At 36.8% G+C, this 20433-nt stretch overlaps 1 protein-coding gene across 1 annotated transcript in view; it reads right to left on the bottom strand.

Annotated features, from left to right (window-relative positions):
* Positions 1-20433, bottom strand: part of MEIKIN (meiotic kinetochore factor) — a 93018-nt gene that overhangs the window by 26442 nt on the left and 46143 nt on the right. The window contains exons 10-11 of the mRNA XM_040622706.1: positions 12150-12230; positions 9129-9248 (exon numbers count right to left, since the gene is read on the bottom strand). Of these exons, the coding sequence (XP_040478640.1) occupies positions 9129-9248; positions 12150-12230 (201 nt within the window). The remainder of the gene's footprint in view (positions 1-9128; positions 9249-12149; positions 12231-20433) is intronic.

The following is a 20433-nucleotide window of genomic DNA, read 5'->3' as shown; positions in this document are numbered from 1 at the left end:
CAAAATACAGCATCCTTTCCTGATTAAACCCTTCAGAGTGTAGGGATAGAGGGTACCTTCCTCAATTTCATAAAAACCATCTATGAAAAGCCTACAGCGAATATCATTCTCAATGGGGAAAAGCTGAAAGCCTTTCCCTTAAGATCAGGAACACGACAAGGATGCCCACTCTCGCCATTATTAGTCAACATAGTGCTAGAAGTCCTTGCAACAGCAATCAGACAACAAAAAGGGATAAAGGTATTCAAATCGGCAAAGAAGAAGTCAAACTGTCTCTCTTAGCAGATGACATGATACTCTATATGGAAAACCCAAAAGAATCCACTCCCAAACTACTAGAAGGTATAGAGCAATTCAGTAATGTGGCAGGATACAAAATCAATGCTCAGAAATCAGTTGCATTTCTATACACGAACAATGAGACTGAAGAAAGAGAAATTAGGGAATCCATTCCATTTACAATAGCACCAAAAATCATACATTATCTCGGAATTAACTTAACCAGAGACGGAAAGGATCTATATTCTAGAAACTACAAATCACTCTTGAAAGACATTGAAGAAGACACAGAAAGATGGAAAAATATTCCATGACCGTGGATCAGAAGAATTAACATAGTTAAAATGTCTATGCTACCTAGAGCAATCTACACTTTCAATGCCATCCCAATCAAAATACCAATGACATTTTTCAAAGAACTGGAACAAACAGCCCTTAAATTTGTGTGGAACCAGAAAAGGCCCCGAATTGCCAAGGAAATGTTGAAAAGGAAAAACAAAGCTGGGGCATCACGTTGCCAGATTTCAAGCTATACTACAAAGCTGTGACCACAAAGAAAGCATGGTACTGACACAAAAACAGACACATAGACCAATGGAACAGAATAGAGAACCCAGAAATGGACCCTCAGCTCCTTGGGCAACTAATCTTTGACAAAGCAGGAAAAAACATCCAGTGGAAAAAAGACAGTCTCTTCAATAAATGGTGCTGGGAAAATTGGACAGCTACATCCAAAAGAATGTGCAAACTGACCACTCTTCACACCGCACACAAAGATAAACTCCAAAATGGATGAAAGACCTCAATGTGAGACAGGAATCCATCAAAATCCTAGAGGAGAACATAGGCTACAACCTCTTTGACATCGGCCACAGCTACTTTTTCATGACACATCTCCAAAGGCAAGAGAAACAAAAGAAAAAATGAACTTGTGGGACTTCATCAAGATAAAAAGCTTCTGCACAGCCAAGGAAACAGTCAAAAAAACTAAGAGGCAGCCCACGGAATGGGAGAAGATATTTGCAAATGATACTACAGATAAAAGACTGGTATCCTAGATCTACAAAGAACTTCTCAAACTCAATACACAAGAAACAAATAAACAAATCATAAAATGGGCAGAAGATATGAACAGATACTTTTCCAAAGAAGATATACAAATGGCTAACAGACACATGAAAAAATGTTCAAAATCATTAGCCATCAGGGAAATTCAAATCAAAACCACACTGAGATACCACCTTATGCCAGTTAGAATGGCAAAAATTGACAAGGCAGGAAATGACACATGTTGGAGAGGATGTGGAGAAAGGGGATCCCTCTTACACTGTTGGTGGGAATGCAAGTTGGTACAGCCACTCTGGAAAACAGTGTGGAGGTCCCTTAAAAAGTTAAAAATTGAGCAACCTATGATCCAGCAATTGTACTAGTGGGTATTTACCCCAAAAATACAGACATAGTGAAGAGAAGGGCCACATGCACCCCAATGTTCATAGCAGCATTGTCTACAATAGCTAAAGTGTGGAAGGAGCTGAGATACCCTTCAACAGATGACTGGATTAAGAAGATGTGGTCCATATATACAATGGAATATTACTCAGCCATCAAAAAGAACGATTTCACAACATTTGCAGCAACATGGACGGGACTGGGGGAGATAATGCTAAATGAAATAAGTCAAGCAGAGAAAGACAATTATCACATGGTTTCATTCATTTATGGAACATAAGAAGTAGGAAGATCGGTAGGAGAAGAAAGGGAAGAAGAAAGGGGGAGTAAACAGAAGGGGGAATGAACCATGAGAGACTATGGACTCTGGGAAACAAACTGAGGGCTTCAGAGGGGAGAGGGGTGGGAGAATGGGATAGGCCGGTGATGGGTATTAAGGAGGGCACGTATTGCATGGTGCACTGGGTGTTAAACGCAAGTAATGAATCATGGAACTTTACATCAAAAACTAGGGATGTACTGTATGGTGACTAACATAATATAAAAAAAATTATTATAAAAAAATAAAAAATAATTTAAAAAAAGAAAGAAAAAATACTAATTCTTTCCAGAAAATTGAAGATGAAGGAGTACTTCCCCACTTGTTCTATGGGGCTAGCATTACTCTCATGCTAAACTCAGAGACAAACATCACAAAAATAAACAAATGAATAAAAATATAGACCCTCACAAACACTGATGGTAAAATTCTAAAATATTTTTAGCAAATCAAATACATCAATACATAAAAAGAAAAATACACCATAATTCAGTGGGGTTTATCCCGGGATGCAGAGCTGATTTATCATTAGAACATAAGTCAGTATATTACATTCAATTCACAATCATCATCAATTCATCATATTAACAAACTGTAAAAGAAAAGTCCTACTACCATCTCAATAGTTACAAAAAAGTGAATTTGGCAAAAATCCAACATTCATTCCCGATTAAAAACTCTCAAGCATATTAGGAATAGATGGGAACCTCCTCAACCTAAGAAAAACTTATGGCTAAGATCATATTTAATGGTTAACTACTGAATGCCTTCCCTCAAATTATTGAAACAAGGCAAGGTTGTCTGCTCTCTCCACTCCTCTTTCAGCATTGTACAGAAAAATCTAGTCAGTGAAATTAGACAAGGAACAAAAAGGCAACCAGATTAAAAAGGAATAGGTAGGGGTGCCTGGGTGGCTCAGCTGGTTAAGGGTCCAACTCCCGATTTTTGGCTCAAATCAGTATCTCAGTTTCATGAGAATGAGCCCCACGTCAGGCTCCATGCTGAGCACAAAGTCTGCTTGGGATTCTCTATCTGCCTCCCTCTCCCACTGCACCTCCCCCACCTAAAATAAATAAATAAATAAATAAATAAATAAATAAAATCTTAAAAAAAAAAAAAAAAGGAAGAGGTAAACTTTTTTCCAGAAGACAAAATAATAGCCTACGGCATGATGGAAACTTGTGGGGGGTGGGGAGAACTACCAGAAATAACAATTAAGTTTAGCAAGTTTGCAGTATACTTATTATGAATGGAATGTTTCTATCCCCACAAAACTCATATGTTGAATCCCTAATTCCCAATTAGACTGTATTTAGAGATAGGCTCTGTGAGAGGGTGATAAAAGGTTAACTGACTTAATAAGGGCAAGGTCCTAATCTGAAAGTGCCGGTGCCCTTTTAAGAGGAGGAAGAAACACCAGAGCACTTTTATACTTCATGCAAAAAGAGAAAAGGCCATGTGAAGTCATAGCAAGAAGGTGGACATCTATAAGTCAGAAGAATGCCCTTCTGGGACCTGAATAGGTTAACACCTTGGTCTTGGACTTTCCAGCCTCCAGGACTGTGAGAAAATAAATTTCTGTTGTGTAAGCCACCCAATCTATCTTATTTTATTATGGCAAACCAAACAGACTAATATAATGATCAACACACACACACACACACACACACACACACACACACACACAGTATTTCTATATGCTAGCAATTAATAGTCAGATATTGAAATTAAGAATACCATTTATAATAGTACCAAGAATATGAAATACTGTCATCAGTAGGGAAATAATGACATCAGGTAGGAATAATGACCCAAACAGTGAAAACTACAGAATAATTTGGAGAGAAACTAAAGAAGAGCCAAAAAATGAATAGCTATACATCGTTCTTGGGTTGGAAGACTCAATATTGTCATGATATCAATTATTCCCAAATTAATCTGTAGATTCAATGCAATCCTAATCAAAATTTCATCAGGATTTTTTTTTGGTAGAAATCAACAAGCTGATTCTATTTTTTTTATTATGTTATGTTCATCACCTAGAATAACCAAAACAACTGAAAAAGAACAAATTTAGAGGCTAATACTAATTTCAAGAACTATTATAGTGCCTCATTATTCAATACTGTGTGGTACTTACACAAAGATAAACAGTAAAACGTTACACAAACTCGTACAAATACATGGATAACCATTATTCAATAAAGATGGAAAGGCAATACAGTGGAGAAAGAGTAACCTCTCAACAAATGTTGTTAGAATAACTGAATGTCTATATGCAAATAAATACACTTGAATCCATACTTCACACCATAAGTAAAAAATTAACTCAGAGGCGTTAGTGCAAAATTTTAAAACTTCTAGAAGAAAACATAGGAGAAAATCTTTGTGACCCTAGGTTAGGCAAAGATTTCTCAGATATGACAACAAAGACATACCATGAAAAAAATAAACAAAAAATTGACAAGTTGGACTTCATCAAAGTATGTTCTTTAAGTGACATGGTTTTGCAAGAAACTACAGATTTTATTATTCCATTTATAACAAATGTCCAGAAAAGGTTACTCTAGAGACAGAATGTAGATTAGTATTTGCCTGGGGTTGGGCATGAGAACAGGGCTTAACTGTAAATAAGTGTGAAGGATTTGGAAAATGTTCTAAAACTGACAGGTAATTGTCTAAGAATTACTATTTACTAAGTTTACTAAGTAAACTTACTAAGTTTTACTAAGTTTTTTTTTTTACTAAGAATTTTACTAAGAATTACTAAGAATTTACTAAGAATTACAGAATTGTAAACTTGAAATGGGTGAATTTTATGATATGTAAAATAACACAAAAAACGTCTGTTTTTTCATTTTTTAAAAAAGACAGTGGAGTGGATAAAAAGACAAGGTATGGACTAGGAGAATATCTTTCAAAGTATATATCTGATAAAGGATTTGCATCAAGAATATATAAAGAACTCTGAAATTCTACAATAAGAAAATCAACAATTTTTTTAACATGCAAAAGATATGGACAGGTATGTCACCAAAGTAAAAATACAGATGGCAAATGCCAAGCACATGAATATGTGATCAACCTTATTGGTCACTAGGGAAATGCAAATTAAAACCAGAGTATGGGGGCGCCTGGGTGGCACAGCGGTTGAGCGTCTGCCTTCGGCTCAGGGCGTGATCCCGGCGTTATGGGATCAAGCCCCACATCAGGCTCTTCCGCTATGAGCCTGCTTCTTCCTCTCCCACTCCCCTTGCTTGTGTTCCCTCTCTCGCTGGCTGTCTCTATCTCTGTCGAATGAATAAATAAATAAAATCTTATAATAAATAAATAAATAAATAAATAAATAAATAAATAAATAAATAAAACCAGAGTATGATATCACTTAGTACCAATTGGAAAGGTTAAGATTAAAAGACTGACCATACAAAAGGTTAAGATTAACTTAACTACAAGTCTCAAACATTATTGGTGGAAATGTAAAATGGTACCATCACTTTGGAAAACAGTTTGGAAATTTCTGAGGTATTTACCCAAGAGGAAAGGAAATATACATCCATACAGCTAGAGAAGAAATTATTCTGATATTTAATATTTACAGTAAGATTTTATTGAAGATTATTGCAATAAGGTTCACTCACTATGTTGTAAGCTGAAACTAATGTAACACTGTACGTCAACCATACTTTAAAAAAAAGATGTACTATATGTTGACTAACTGAATTTTAAATTAGAAAAAAAGAAATAAACCTTTCTCTATTCACACACACAAAAAGACCCTATAATAAGATATTGCAATAGAGGAGAGAAATTGGGCTCAAATCCAAATACAACAAATATAGCTAGGGATTTACAGTTGAGAAGAATGGGGGTGTCAGTGGTTGAAAAATTATTATGAGGAGACAAAAGTGTAAAGAGATTCTTGTTAAACTGACCTTGTGATATTGTGATTTTTTAAAAAAAGATTTATTCATCTATTTTTATTTGAGAGAGAGAGAGAGCATGAGCCAGGGGAGGGGCGGAGGGAGAGGGAGAGAAAGAGAAAATCTCCAGCAGACTCTCCACTGAGCGCAAGCCTGATGCAGGGCTTGATCTCAGGACCCTGAGATCATGACCTGAGCTGAAATCAAGAGTCAGCCGCTCAACTGAGTGAGCCACCCAGACACCATAATATTGAGATTTTTAAAAAGAAATACATATTTGGTTTTCATCCCCATTGCCAGCACAGAGCTCCTAAAACCCTTGGAATTTCCTAAGTGATAAGAGCAATAAAGGTGTTTTTGTTAATGTGATAAAACTTTTGGAAAGCACCTAAGGATGGGGGCTGGTTGCCAGGGGAATCAATATTGGATTAGAGGGTTGGAACTTTCAGGCCCGCCCCATAACCTCCAGGTAGGGGAGAGGAGCTAGAGGTTTACTCGGTTGCCAATGGCCAATGATTTAACCAACCATACCTATGTAATGAAACTGTCACCAGGTATACTCCAAGACCTGACCTTTACTGCTCAGCTGCTTGTAGCCACCAACCTTTCTCTACATTTTCCCTTAAGCTCTTTTTTCTAGTTTATCTCTTAACCCAGGCAAAGACCCAAGGGGCATAGCAACCTGTGATGGAAACCAAAACTACCCTTCAAGCAATAATGACTGACTGGAGGAAGAGCTCCCATGGCCCAGACCACCCAGACCAGTTTGACCATAACCCCCACCCCTGACTCATGGCTGCACAGATAAACTATGGAATGACCCACGCAATGACAGTTACCTTTACCTCATTATAATACTAAAATCTCTGCCCAAGGAGGAGCACCAGCCTCATTTGCATAACATATGATGTATGTTATGTATGTATGTATAGCTCCTTGACCTTTCCCCATACCTTGCCCTATGCCCTATCTCTTCCATGTGGCTATTCCTGAGTTATATTCTTTTATAATACACCAGTAGTCTAGTAAGTAAAATGTTTCTCTGAGTTCTGTAAGCTAGTCCAATAAATTCATAAAATCCAAGGAGGGGATCATGGGAACCTCTGATTTATGGGCAGTTGGTCAGAAGTACAGGTAACAACCTAGACTTGCAAGTGGCATCTCAAGTAGATGGTGGTTTTGTGGAACTAAGCCCTTTGCCTGTGGAATCTGATGCTATCTTCAGGTAGATAGTGTCAAAATTGAGTTAAATTCTAAGATACCCAGCTGATGTCAGGAGCATTGCTTGTTGGAGGTGTGGGCAACTCCCCTACGCACACACAAACTTTGAAACTGGGTCCAGGAACACAATTAGACATAAGAGGCCAGAGTGCCAGAGACAGGACAGATCAGATCAAGGTTGTGAAATCAGATGGCAAGGGTGGGAGAAAATTCTTGCGAAAACTATACTCAGCAAGGATGAACACAAGGCCTAGTTGAGAAGAGGGCTCAGAGGAGCCTAACTAAAGTTCGATCAAGGAGAGAATCTTTGTCAATACAAATACTTGTACTGAATGTTCCTAGTAGCTAAACAATCCAAATGTCCATAAATGGGTGAAAGGATAAACTTTTGCATACTATAAATGGAATACTACTTATCAGTAAAAAGGACCAAAATATTGATACACTCAACAACATGAATGAATCTCAAAATAATTATTCTGAGTAAATAATGCCAGACCAAAAATTCTCTCTCTCTCTCTCTCTCTCTCTCTCATTTGAATGATCCCAAAACTCTAGAAAATGTAAACCAATCTATAATTATAGTAACTAGATCAGTAGTTGCTTGGGGTCAGGGGTAGGAAGGAAAAAATTATAAAACAGGAGGAGAAAACTTTTGGGTTGACAGATTTTCACAATCTAGATAGTGGTCATGGTTTCACAGTTGCATACATACGTTAAAACTTTCAAATTATACACTTTAAATATGTGCAGTTAATTGTATGTCAATTATTCCTCAATAAAGATGCTTTTTAAGAGAGGTAATAGTTTCCAGTTTCACCTGGCCTTGTGTTTCCCTACTTAAATTCCATTCCAAGTCCTTATTTCAATCTATTTTTACTTTCCTTCAGCCTCTTACCCCGTATTTTCTTTCTCTCTCTCTCCCGGGAAATTATCCCTCTGTCTCTAGTCTCAGCCTTTTATAATCTGTTCTCCACCTCTGGAGCCAGGAGGACATATGATATCATCCCTTGTTCAGAATCCTTTATTGGAATTGCTTTATATGGATTAAAGATAAAGACCCTTTGAGATCTTGGCCCTTGTTTATCTTTACAGCCTTGTCTCCAGCTTTCTCTCACCATCTGGATTCCCACCCTCATCCCAGAGTCACACTGAAAAGGTCTAGCTATAGTGAACCACTACGTATCCCTCAAGTTTTGCCTTTTTATGTCTTTTTCTCTCCGCCTCTTTCTCTTACTGTATCCTTCTATTTCTCTGTCTGCTCCCACACCCCTTCTTTCTGGCTCTTTCTTTCTCCCCACCCCACTTTCTGTTTGCTCTTTTTCTGCTCATCTTCTATCTCTACTCCCGCCCCCATGGCTCTTAGTTTTATGAATTTTATATCTTCTTTTTTTTTTTTTTAAAGATTTTATTTATTTATTTGACAGAGATAGAGACAGCCAGCGAGAGAGGGAACACAAGCAGGGGGAGTGGGAGAGGAAGAAGCAGGCTCATAGCGGAGGAGCCTGATGTGGGGCTCGATCCCAGATCGCCAGGATCACGCCCTGAGCCGAAGGCAGACGCTTAACCGCTGTGCCACCCAGGCGCCCCTTATATCTTCTTTTTTAATGGAGCATAGTACGTTCATGTATTCATCCTAACACAGTGAAATTGGTGACTACAATTTATACGTATAGATGAAAACAGAGTTTTGGTTTAAAGTAGGCTAACAGTGTTTCCTCTCGTTGTTTAATAGCCCCAAGCCCTGACAATGCAGTGTTCTGACTGTGGCAGCCTAATATTCTTTATTTAGAATTGTAACTGATAGCTGTCTCCTCATGTGGATGATGTTAGCCTCAAATGAGTTACAGATTTCTTAAAGTATCTCATATACAAAGTATCTAATATAACAGTAATAATTTATTTTAGTAATTGAAGAAAAAATTGAAAATACTAACCTCATTTGAAGAGTTTTCTTGCAAATTTGACACAGGAACAATTTCATTTGAATTAACATAATTGCTGACATTTGGAAATAGTTCTTCAAAAGACACTCTCTGTACTGAGGACAAATCAATCTATAAAAAAATATATTACTCTTATAGAAGTCAAATGTGGCAGAAACAATTATTTTTACATAATTAAAGGTGAAATACTATCTCATTAGAAGCATTTTCTTGGGAAAAAGTACAGAGTTTCTTTCTGAGGTGATAAAAAGATTCTAAAATTGACTCTGGTGATGATTACACATACCTGTGAATGTACTAAAAAATATTGAATTTCACACTCTAAATAGGTGAATTGTATGGTATGTTAATTATACCTCAATAAAGATGTTTTTAAAAAGCCCACTACAAAAAAAGTGTTAAACACACAGTTACCATGTGACTCAGCAATTCTACTTCCTCTTCTAAGCATATACCCAATACATCTGAAAACACATATTTACATAAAAACTTGTACATGAACACTCATAGCATTATTATTCTTTCAAATGCCCCCAAACTGACAAATTAGTAAACAAAATGTAGTATATCCTTACCATGGGATATTATTCAGCCATAAGTAACGAAGAAAGTATACATTGTAAAATGGATGAACTTAGAAAACATTATGTTAAGTGAAAGAAGCCAGACACAAAAGGCCACATATTATACAATTCCATTTATATGAAACAGCCAGAATAAGTAAATCTATAAAGAACCATTTTTCCCAGCTTGAAAAACTGATCTTTGTTTAATTCTCATACTCTATTCCACCAGGAACCTGATAAAGGTAACAATGCCAACATTGTTAATGGTAAAAATGATGTCTGATTGATAAATTGTATCTGGACTAGAAAGAACTATAATTGCACTGTAAATAAATGATAAATTCACTATACGTAAATAAGCCCTACAAAAAGCACCATAGTTTGGATTTCCCTGACTCTTGTAATTTGGCATGTCTCTTGTGGGGACTCTGGAAGCTATGTCTATGTGTATTACAAAAGATACTTGATCTTATCTCCTTGTATCTGAGCTGTACCCACACTGCTAAGTAAACTGCTCTATGGACTTCTGTGAAGACTGATCCCACTGAAGAGGAACACCAGTTTCTGCCCTGCTTGTCAGTTGTATTCCTATTGTTTTTTTTTTTTTTTAAAGATTTTATTTATTTATTCGACAGAGATACAGACAGCCAGCGAGAGAGGGAACACAAGCAGGGGGAGTGGGAGAGGAAGAAGCAGGCTCATTGCGGAGGAGCCTGATGTGGGGCTCGATCCCATAACGCCGGGATCACGCCCTGAGCCGAAGGCAGACGCTTAACCGCTGTGCCACCCAGGCGCCCCTGTATTCCTATTGTTTAGTTGAACCTAAGAAGAACTCTGGTTGGATGAGAGCCAAATTATAAAACTCTTAGAAGAAAACAGAGGGGGGAAATTTAATAACATTGAATTTTGCAACAATTTCTTAGCTATGACGCCAATAGCACAGAAAAAGAAAAAAATAGAATAATTGCACTACATAAAAATTAAAGCTTTTGTGCATCAAAGGATACTATCAAGAGAATGAAAAGGTAACCCACAGAATGGGAGAAAATATTTGCCAACCATGTAGCTGATAAAGGGTTAAAATCTAGAATACATAAAAAAAAAACTCCTACAACTCAACAATAAATAAATAAGCTGGTTAAAAAATGGGCAATAGACTTAAACAGACATCTCGTAAAAGAAGATACATAAATGGTCAATAAGCATGTGAAAAGAAGCTCAACATCACTAGCGACAAGGGAAATACAAATCAAAACCACAATGAAATACCATCTCACACCCATGAGGATGGCTATTATTTTTAAAAAACACATAGAAAATAACAAGCGTTGGCAAGGATATAGAGAAATCAGAACTGTTGTGCATTGTTACTGGGAATGTAAAACAGTGCAGCTGTTATGGAAAACAGTGTGTCAGTTTCTCAAAAAGTAAAAAATGAGAATTATCATTTGATCCAGCAATTCCACAAAGAGGTATTTGAACACCTATGTTCAGAGCAGCATTATTCACACTGGCCAAAATGTGGAAGTAACCCAAGTGTCCACAGACAGATGAATAGATAAAACAAAATGTGGTATATACATACAATGGAATATATTCAGCCTTTAAAAAGGAAAAAAATTCTGACACATGGCTACCACATGGATGAGACATTATGGAAAATGAAATCTGTCACAAAAGACAAATACTGTATAATTCCAATTATATGAAGTATCTAGAGCAGTCAAATTCAGAGGGTAGAATCGTCGTTGACAGAGACTGAGGGATGGAGAAACGGGGACTTAGTGTTTAATGTATGGAGTTTCAGTTTTGCAAGAAGAAAAACTTTGCGAGAAATTCTGCATGAAAAAAGTGATGGTTGCACAACATGTGAATGTACTTGAACTGTACAGTTAAAAAGAGTTAAAATGGTAAACTTTAGGGGCGCCTGAGTAGCTCAGTTAAGCGTCCTATCTTGATTTGGGCTCAGGTCATGATCGCAGGGTTGTGAGATGGAACCCCAAGTCTGGCTCTGCACTGAAAGTGGAACCTGCTTAAGATTCTCTCTCCCCTTTGCTCTCTGCCCCTCCCACTACCCTGCTCGTGATCCCTCTTCCTCTCTCTCTCTAAAACAAAACAAAACAAAACAAAAAACCTCCCAAAAAAACAAAAAAAAACAAACATTCTTAAAAATGGTAAATTTTATGTTACATACATTTTGTCACAATAAAAAAAAAAAAAACGAAAAAACAAAACAAAACGAAACCCTGGTTGGTGCTGCAGTATTCTAATCTTTCTTTTATGTACGGCAGTATATAGAGTACATCCAGTGAACGCAAGTCTATACAGCAGAAAAACAGACATTATTCCCTATGTAGAATATTCCCCTGGTGTGGCAGAAACAGAATAATAGGGAGGAGGGGGAACCAAAACACAGATACTACAAGTGCCAAATGCTAATACTTACCACTAAACCAGCAGTTTGTGAAGATGGAGTACTTGTTAAGAGGCCTCTGCTTTTCTTATCAGGAATGCTAGAATTTGTTCTCTATCAATGTTGTGTGAAATAGGGGATTGAATAGCAGAAATAAATAAACTAATTTAATACAGTAAAAACACAATATCATATTAGTATACTAGATCATAATGTGTCATACTAATAAAACTTTAATGTGCTAATTAAATTTTACACCACTAGACAAGTAATGAATTTTCTGGCTTGAGCTAGGTCAAGCAACTCCTAAGAGTTCTGCATGGCTCAAGAACTATACAAGAATACTTTGGGTAAAATCACTCTTAATTTAGGAAGAAAAGCTAATTAAAGTTTTGAACTAGGAAAGGGTGCTTTGATTATCTTTTTTTATTGCTAAGAAAATTATTATACTTTTAGCATTTGTTTAATTGCTAATGTATTATTGTACTTTTTATGGAAAGGAATTATAAGTTATTTATGAAGCTGTTAAACATATATGCAATAAAGATAATTGGTTTAAAATACATACATTTAAATATATAGAGACACTTTCATTTATGCAATATCAAAGTTAGGGAAATTATAAAGACTCATTTTCTATTTCTTGAAGATGCAAAGAGGCAGACAGAGAGACAGGTGGACAAATCAAGAAAGAGTGAGAGAGCAAGAGAAAGACAAGATCAGAGACCTAAAAGTTAAAGAGAGAAAGCGAGTGATGGGGAAGGGAAGAGGAGGGGAGAGGAGGAAGGAAAGGGAAAAAGAAAGGGAGAGAGGGACGATGAGGAGATAAAAGAGAGGAACGCTAAGAAGAGATAGGGAGGGAGAAGAAAGATGGAGAAGATGGAGACCAAAGACTATGAACAGAAAGAATCTGACAGAGAAACAGAGTCAGAGACAGAGAAGGACAGATGGAGAGAGATCAAGACAGAGACAGAAAGAAGAAAGACAGAGCTTGAGTAGAAGAGACAAAAACCAGGGAAAAAGTCAGAGAAGCAGAGCTGTGAAACTGAGTGACAGAGATATTAAAAAAGAGAGAAGACAGATAACCTTATTTCTGGCAATCAGCCATCTTTTCACCTTTTGGATTCCATGAAACAACCAGTCCCTCTGATAAATCTCTTCGAATAGGTGTTTATTATATGCTGCCAACTTTGGAACACAGACTCAGATTTGGAACTTGAACGTCATAGGAAAGTTTATGTTATGTTTCTTTTTTCTTTCTTTTCCTCATTTCTTTCACTCTTCCTTTCCTTTCTGGCTTAACATCTCTAAAACTAGTTGTTTGTTCAAGACATAATATGGGATCGTTTATTAGGAAAATTTCTATCAAAAAAATTATATGGGTATATTTACCTGGCACACTGACTATGTCAGCTCTCTAATTCATTAGCTATTTTATCTTTTAACTTCTTCATCTGAACAACAGGGATTATTCTACCCCTAAGGATTGCTGTGCAAAGGTTACAAATAATACATGTAAAGAGAACCTGTAGAGTAGGAGATACTCAGTGATAGCTATTATTTATCATTGTGGCTGCCATGGAGGTGTTCTGGTCAGATCTCCTTGAACAAAGAACCTGCTGTTCCATTGCAAGGACTGCAGTTAGGTGACAGCCCCCCCACCCCAACCCCCATCCCCGCATTGCAACTTCTCTGGAATCTGCTTCATCTTTCAGGTCGAGGCCATCATCTTCTCAGGGCAACCCTCAGCAAACGTTTGCGCATAGGAACCAACGTAAAAATCCTGTAATGGACTATCTTTGCTCCAGACCTTGAACTGGGAGAGCTTTTGGCAGATGTGCATTGAGGGCTGAGACTATTCCTGCCCAATGCTGCTTTCTCCCTGCTCCTTTCTCAGGTATTATCCCCTCCAGTACACCACTTGAACTCCATTCTGTCTGAATATCTGCTTCCCAGTGGTCCCTAGAGACACAATTATTAACTGACAATCCATTTTTTTAAAAATCTGCCTGTATATAGCTGTAAATATAAAGCTCTCTGCATTTTTCCCCTAGATTTGTTAAGAAGTTATGTATATCTAAATCTTCCCAAAAAGTACATTTCCTTGGTATAGGCTTTTTAAGAATTAGTTAACAGAAGGTCAGTGCTTACCAATGCAGGTTCCAGGGGCTGAGACAATGGAACTTTGGTAATTGATCTACTTGAAGGAACCTTGATTTTTAGATGACGAGAACTGAACTTTGTTTGCAAATTTGTATCTCTAGGTTCAGGATCTTTTTCAGGCTGAAACAAATTCATAATCATGAAAACATTTGTTGCACTTCTCAGATGTCTTATTTTATTGTGATAGAAATATGTTATAATTATTACAATTAAAACAGAGTATATATAAATCATATATGAATATAAATTTATATATATATAATTCTATTGTTATTCCCTCAACTTGCAAAGGGTATCAACTTAAAGATAAATATTTTTGTAAAAAAAGTAAGGTTTTCTATGTATTTAAAAATAAAATCTAAAGACAAAGCAGCTTAAAATACACAAACTTGAAAAATTTCCCTACCACATTTAAGGTAACGTCTCCCAAATAGTGTTCTGTAAAAAAATATGATAATGAGATCTATCTATCTTTCAATAGTTAAAACTAAATTTTAGAGAAAACATCAAATACATTTATATAAATGTATTTATTATGTAATAATCTTCATTTAAGAAACCAAAAATACTAAGACATCAGGAAGCTGCAACTACAAAAAAGTGTGTTGCTTTACCAATTAATTCCTGATTAAAACTGCACACTGCTGAGTGACTGTTTGTCCTACGTAACCTGTCCAGTGCTCCTGAGATGTATTTATAATAGCACTGCCAGTTTACATATATTCAGCATAACCTAGGAAGTGCAACTGGAGTTGAGTCCTGAAAGAATGACAGTATTTTGAGTTGTGGCTGAGAGGATAAAGAGAAGGTAGAGAGAGGGGAGGGGAGGGGAGGAGGAAGGAAGGAAGGAAGGAAGGAAGGAAGGAAGGAAGGAAGGAAGCCAAGGAGCTATAAGGTTCATTTTAACCAAGAAAAGAACAAGGGAAGGGTATGCAGCAAAGAGCAAGGTACTTACCGGCATCTATTGACCCGTTTCTCTCGTGTATGCCTTACATACAGCTTTTTCTCTGACTCCTGTCATTATTCTCAGCAATTTCATCACACAAGTTGATAATCCATCTAACCAACTGGCCTGCCAATTGCTTGACCTCTGCATTCTCAATAATCTTTTCCCCTCATAGCATTTTAGTCACTCCGTAATCAAACACAGCTCTTACCACCAACAGAAATTAGACAATCACCAATTTGAAGAGTGTCTTACATCCTTCCAACCCACGTTCAATTGTCTTCATGATATAAAGTCCTCCCTCAATGGAATCTCCAAGTTACTGATCCTACCATTTATCGTCATACATTATCCTTCTCCTGTCATTCCTTCCTCATCTACCACCATCTATCATTACCATTATCCCTTTCTCCTTCTGTCACAGATGTCTGACAAACCCCCAACCTCAGATGACTCCTGACATCAACATCTTCTGTACCTCCACTGCAACTAAGTGCTGGGAAAATCGTACAATCAGTCATATCAAAGTCACCACAAACTCAAAAGGAAAAACCATGAATGGCAATGTTTCTATAATTCTCTGGCTTCTCATGATTATTTCACTCTCATCCCATTGTCCTTAAACCTCTAGCCTCCTTCCCTCTACCATTCTCAGCTAACAGCCTTACCTCACACTCCCCCACAACTATAGAAGAAATCAAAAGACTCAATTTTGGGGGCCTGGTGCAAACTAAAAATGTGGGGCCTCTTGTTTAAGAAAACTATTAAAAATGTCAAGGCAACAGCAGAGCATTAAATGAAATGTGAGGTCCTTCTAAGCACAAAGCCCATGCTGCTACCACTACCTTTACAAATATAGCACAATAGTAATATCCCTCCTCTTTTAAAGGCCAGTCCCTCCTCTTGTATTCTGGATCCTGTCTTTCCACATCTTTTCAAAGACTTCCCTCTTCCACATAATAGTATATAGAATTTGTTGAGGTTTTTTGAAATAGTTTTACGGAGATATAATTCACATACCATAAAATTCACTCATTTTAAGAGTAAAATTCAATGGTTTTCAGTATATTCATTTTTTATTTTTATTTATTTTTTAATTTAAATTTTAGTTAACATACAGTGAAATATTGGTTTCTGGAGTAGAATTCAGTGATTTATTACTTCATAAAATACCCAGTGCTCATCACAAGAAGTGCCCTCTTTAATATCCATCATCCATCCAGTCCATCCCCCACTGAGGGTCCCTACATCAACCCTCAGTTTGTTCTTTATTGTTAAGGGTCACTAATGGCTTGTGTCCCTCTCTCCTTTTTTTCTCTTTTCCTCCTTTCCATACATTCATCTGATTTCTTACTTAAATACCACATATGAGTGAGATCATATGGTATTTATCTTTCTCTGACTTATTTCACTTAGCATACTACACTCTAGTTTCATCCATGTTGTTGCAAATGGCAAGATTTCAACCTTTTTGTTGGCTGACTAATATTCCTATGTGTATGTGTGTGTGTACATGTGCGTGTGTGTAGTGCACGAGCATTACATCTTCTGTATCCATTCATCAGTCGACAGACATTTGGGCTCTTTCCATAATTTGGCTATTATTGATAACACTGCTATAAACATTGTGGTTCATGTACCCCTGAAGTCTGTATTTCTGTATCCTTTGGGTAAATACCTAGTAGTGAAATTGCTGTATCATAGGGTAGTTCTATTTTTAACGTTTTGAGGAACCTCCAAACTGTTCTCCAGATTGGCTGCACCAGTTTGCATTCCCACCAACAGTGCACGAGGATTCCCCTTCCTCTGCATCCTCACCAACACCTGTTATTTCTTGTGTTGTTAATTTTAGCCATTCTGACAGGTTTGAGTTAATATCTCATCATGGTTTCGATTTGTATTTCCCTGATGATGAGTGATATTGAACATCTTTTCATGTGTCTGTAAGCCATCTGGATTATTTTCCATAATTTTATCTTCTATATCATTGACTCACTCCTCTGCTTCATCCATCCTCATTTTTATGGCTTCCACTTGGGATTGCATCTTAGTTATAGCATTTTTATTTTCAGCCTGACTAGATTTTAGTTCTTTTATTTCTGCAGTAAGGGATTCTCTAGTATCTTCTATGCTTTTTTCAAGCCCAGCTAGTATCCTTATAATCTTTGTTTTAAATTCGAGTTCAGATATATTACTTATATCTGTATTGATTAAATCCCTGGCCATGAGTACTACCTCCTGTTCTTCCTTTTGGAGCAAATTTCGTCATCTCGTCATTTTGTCCAGAAAAGAAAAGAAGAAAACAACAACAACAACAACAACAACAAAACTAGATCCTGGGTGTGTTTTGGTCTGTTTGTCAAAAGAATTTTCCAAAAGGTGGTCACTTTCCTACTTGTAGACTTGCAATTTTTGTTCTCAGACCTCCAACTGATTTCTTGGGTGTTTGGAATGATTTGATAACTATCTAGCTATATTAGAGGGACAAGACAAGCTTAGGGTCCCCCTAATCCTCTGCCATCTTAATTCCTCCTCCACCATAGCCTAATTTAGAACATTTTTGTTCCCCCTAAAAGAAACTCACATCCATTAGCAATAAATCTCCCTTCTATTCCCCACTAGGCCTATGTAACCACTAATCTTTATATATTTGCCTACCCTGGACACTTGTTATAAATCGAATTATATAATATGTGGTCTTTTTGACCAGCTTCTTTGTTTTTCAAGGTTCATCCAAGTTGTAGGATGCAACAGTTATTATTATTATAATTTGTTATTGTCTGTTTTGTCAATTATAGTCAAATGGATATGAAGTAATATCTCATTGTGGTTTTGATTTGCATTTCCCTAATGACTAATAATACTGAGCATCTTTTCATGTGCTTATTGGCCATTCGTATATCTTGATTGGAGAAATATAGGGAAATTCTTATACACCAGCATCCTGAGGATGATGAAACTATAGTCAGGAACCACCTACTAGAAGCACAACTTTGAGAAGGAACAGATCATACAAGAGCATAAGAAATGGCATTTAATCAAGATGTGACACATTTAAATGATAATATCCTTGATTTGTATAGAGGTGTGCGTGTGTACATGTGTATATGAATTGATGGAGTATGAAATTGAGATAGTTTATATGTAAGCCAGAAAGGGAAATGCAACAAGGAGGAAGTGAGGAAGCACGGAAAAGTAAACAGAAAGTAAGGGGAAGATGTTTTATTGCTTCAGGCTAAAAAAGTGAAATTCAGGCCAACTTCAACTAGATCTCTAGGTCATAGAGGCTCAAGTTGCCTACTGAGTAATATTCAGCTATCTCCTCTTCCTCACTTCCTCAGTTACCCCTCAAAATGATTAGCCCTCAAAAATGATTAGCTCTCAAAAATGATTTGAGAGCCCTCAAAATGATTAGCCTTCAAAATGATTCAGTAAACACAACAAAACATGTTTCCTAAAAAAAACAAAAAAAAAACATGTTTCCTCTGTCCCTGCCTCTCCTTCTAGTTACTGTGCTTCTTCCTAATTTCCCTTCAGAGTCAAGTTCTATACATAATCATTACTACCTCACTTTCTTTTTCCCCACCTTTAATGAGGAAAAATTGACAAAATAGCTGTATATAACTAAATGAATGACTTATGAATGAATGAACCATTATTAGGATAGTTAAACCTACACTGACACATTATTTTCCTTCTCCCTGAAGAAATTCCTTTAATATTTCTTACAAGGCAGGCCTACTGGCAAGAAATTACAATTATTGTTTGTCTGAGAAAGTCTTTAATTCTCCTTCATTTTGAAGGGTAATTTCATGAGGTATAGAATTCTAGGTTGGTGGGGTTTTTTCTCTTAGGGCTTTAAATATTTCATTTCACTCTTTTCTTGCATGATGGTTTCTAAGGAGAGATCTTAATTCTTACGTTTGCTCTTCTATAGGCAAGGTGTTTTTTCCCTCTAGCCTCTTTCAAGATTTTTTTCTTTCTTTCAAGATGTTGAATATAATAAATCTAGGTGTAGTTTTGAGGGCATGTATCCTGCTTGGTATTCTCTCAACTTCCTGAATCTATGATTTGGTATCTGACATTAATTTTGGGAAATTTTCAGTCATTATTCCTTCAAATATTGTTCCTGTTCCTTTCTCTGTCTCTTCTCTTTCTGGAAGTCCAATTGTGTGTTTGTCACACCTTTTGTAGTTTTCCCACAGTTCTTGAATATTCTGTTCTTTTTTTTTCAGTCATTTTCCTCTTTGTTTTTCAGTTTTGGAAGCTTCTACTGTCATATCCTCAAACTCAGGTATTCTTTCCTCACTGTCTCCTACTCACTACAGTCTACTAATGAATCCATCAAAAGCATTCCTCATTCTTGCTATAGTATTTTTGATCTCTAGCATTTCTTTTTTGATCTTTCTTAGAATTTCCATCTCTCTGTTTATATTATTCATCTGTTCTGGCATGTTGTCTACTTTGTCCTATAATGCCCTTAGCATATGAATCATAGTTGTTTAAAATTCTGGTCTGATCATTCTAATACTACTGCCATATCTGACTCTGGTTCTGAGGTCTATTCAGTTTCCTCGAACTGTGGTATTTTTGCCTTTTAATAAGCCTTGTAATTTTTTGCTAAAAGGTAGGCAAGATGTACTGGGTAATGGGAACTGTGGTGGATAGGCCTTTAGTAAGGTGGCAAGGTTTAAGTCATAGTGTTCAGTAAACACAACATGTGTTTATGATTAGGTCTTTTTTGTTGAGCCTTTACCACTGGAGGGTAAAATTCACCAGTATTTCTTAGTCCCCGCACCTCCTTAGGTGGGACAGGACAGCTAAAGAGAGCTGTATCTGGATATTTCCATTCCTCCGTGTGGAAGGCTAGAGAGAGCTGGAAGTGGAGTATTTTCCTTTCTTCATTCGAAAAAGCAGAGCTGGCTGAAGTTGGGTATTTCCCTTCCCCAAGGTAGGTCAGGCTCTAGTAAAACCTCAACAAGTTAGGCTCTGGTAAAATATATTCTTCTGAGGGAAGGCTCTGTTAGCAACAGAATACTCCAGTATACTTCAAAATGGTTCTTTTCCCCTTACCTTACCAAAAGCACGAGGGGATTTTTCTCAGATATTGACTGTGAGGATCTGGTAGAGGTCCTTCCTAAAGAAAAAACTCACAAAAGTGTGGAGGCCCCCTGATGACTGTCCCTCTTGAGTTTTTAACTCTCAGCA

The sequence above is a fragment of the Ursus maritimus genome, unplaced genomic scaffold (assembly GCF_017311325.1).
Source record: "Ursus maritimus isolate PB19 unplaced genomic scaffold, ASM1731132v1 scaffold_5, whole genome shotgun sequence".
NCBI classification, from domain to species: domain Eukaryota; kingdom Metazoa; phylum Chordata; class Mammalia; order Carnivora; family Ursidae; genus Ursus; species Ursus maritimus.
This window is presented reverse-complemented; position numbering and strand designations above follow the sequence as displayed.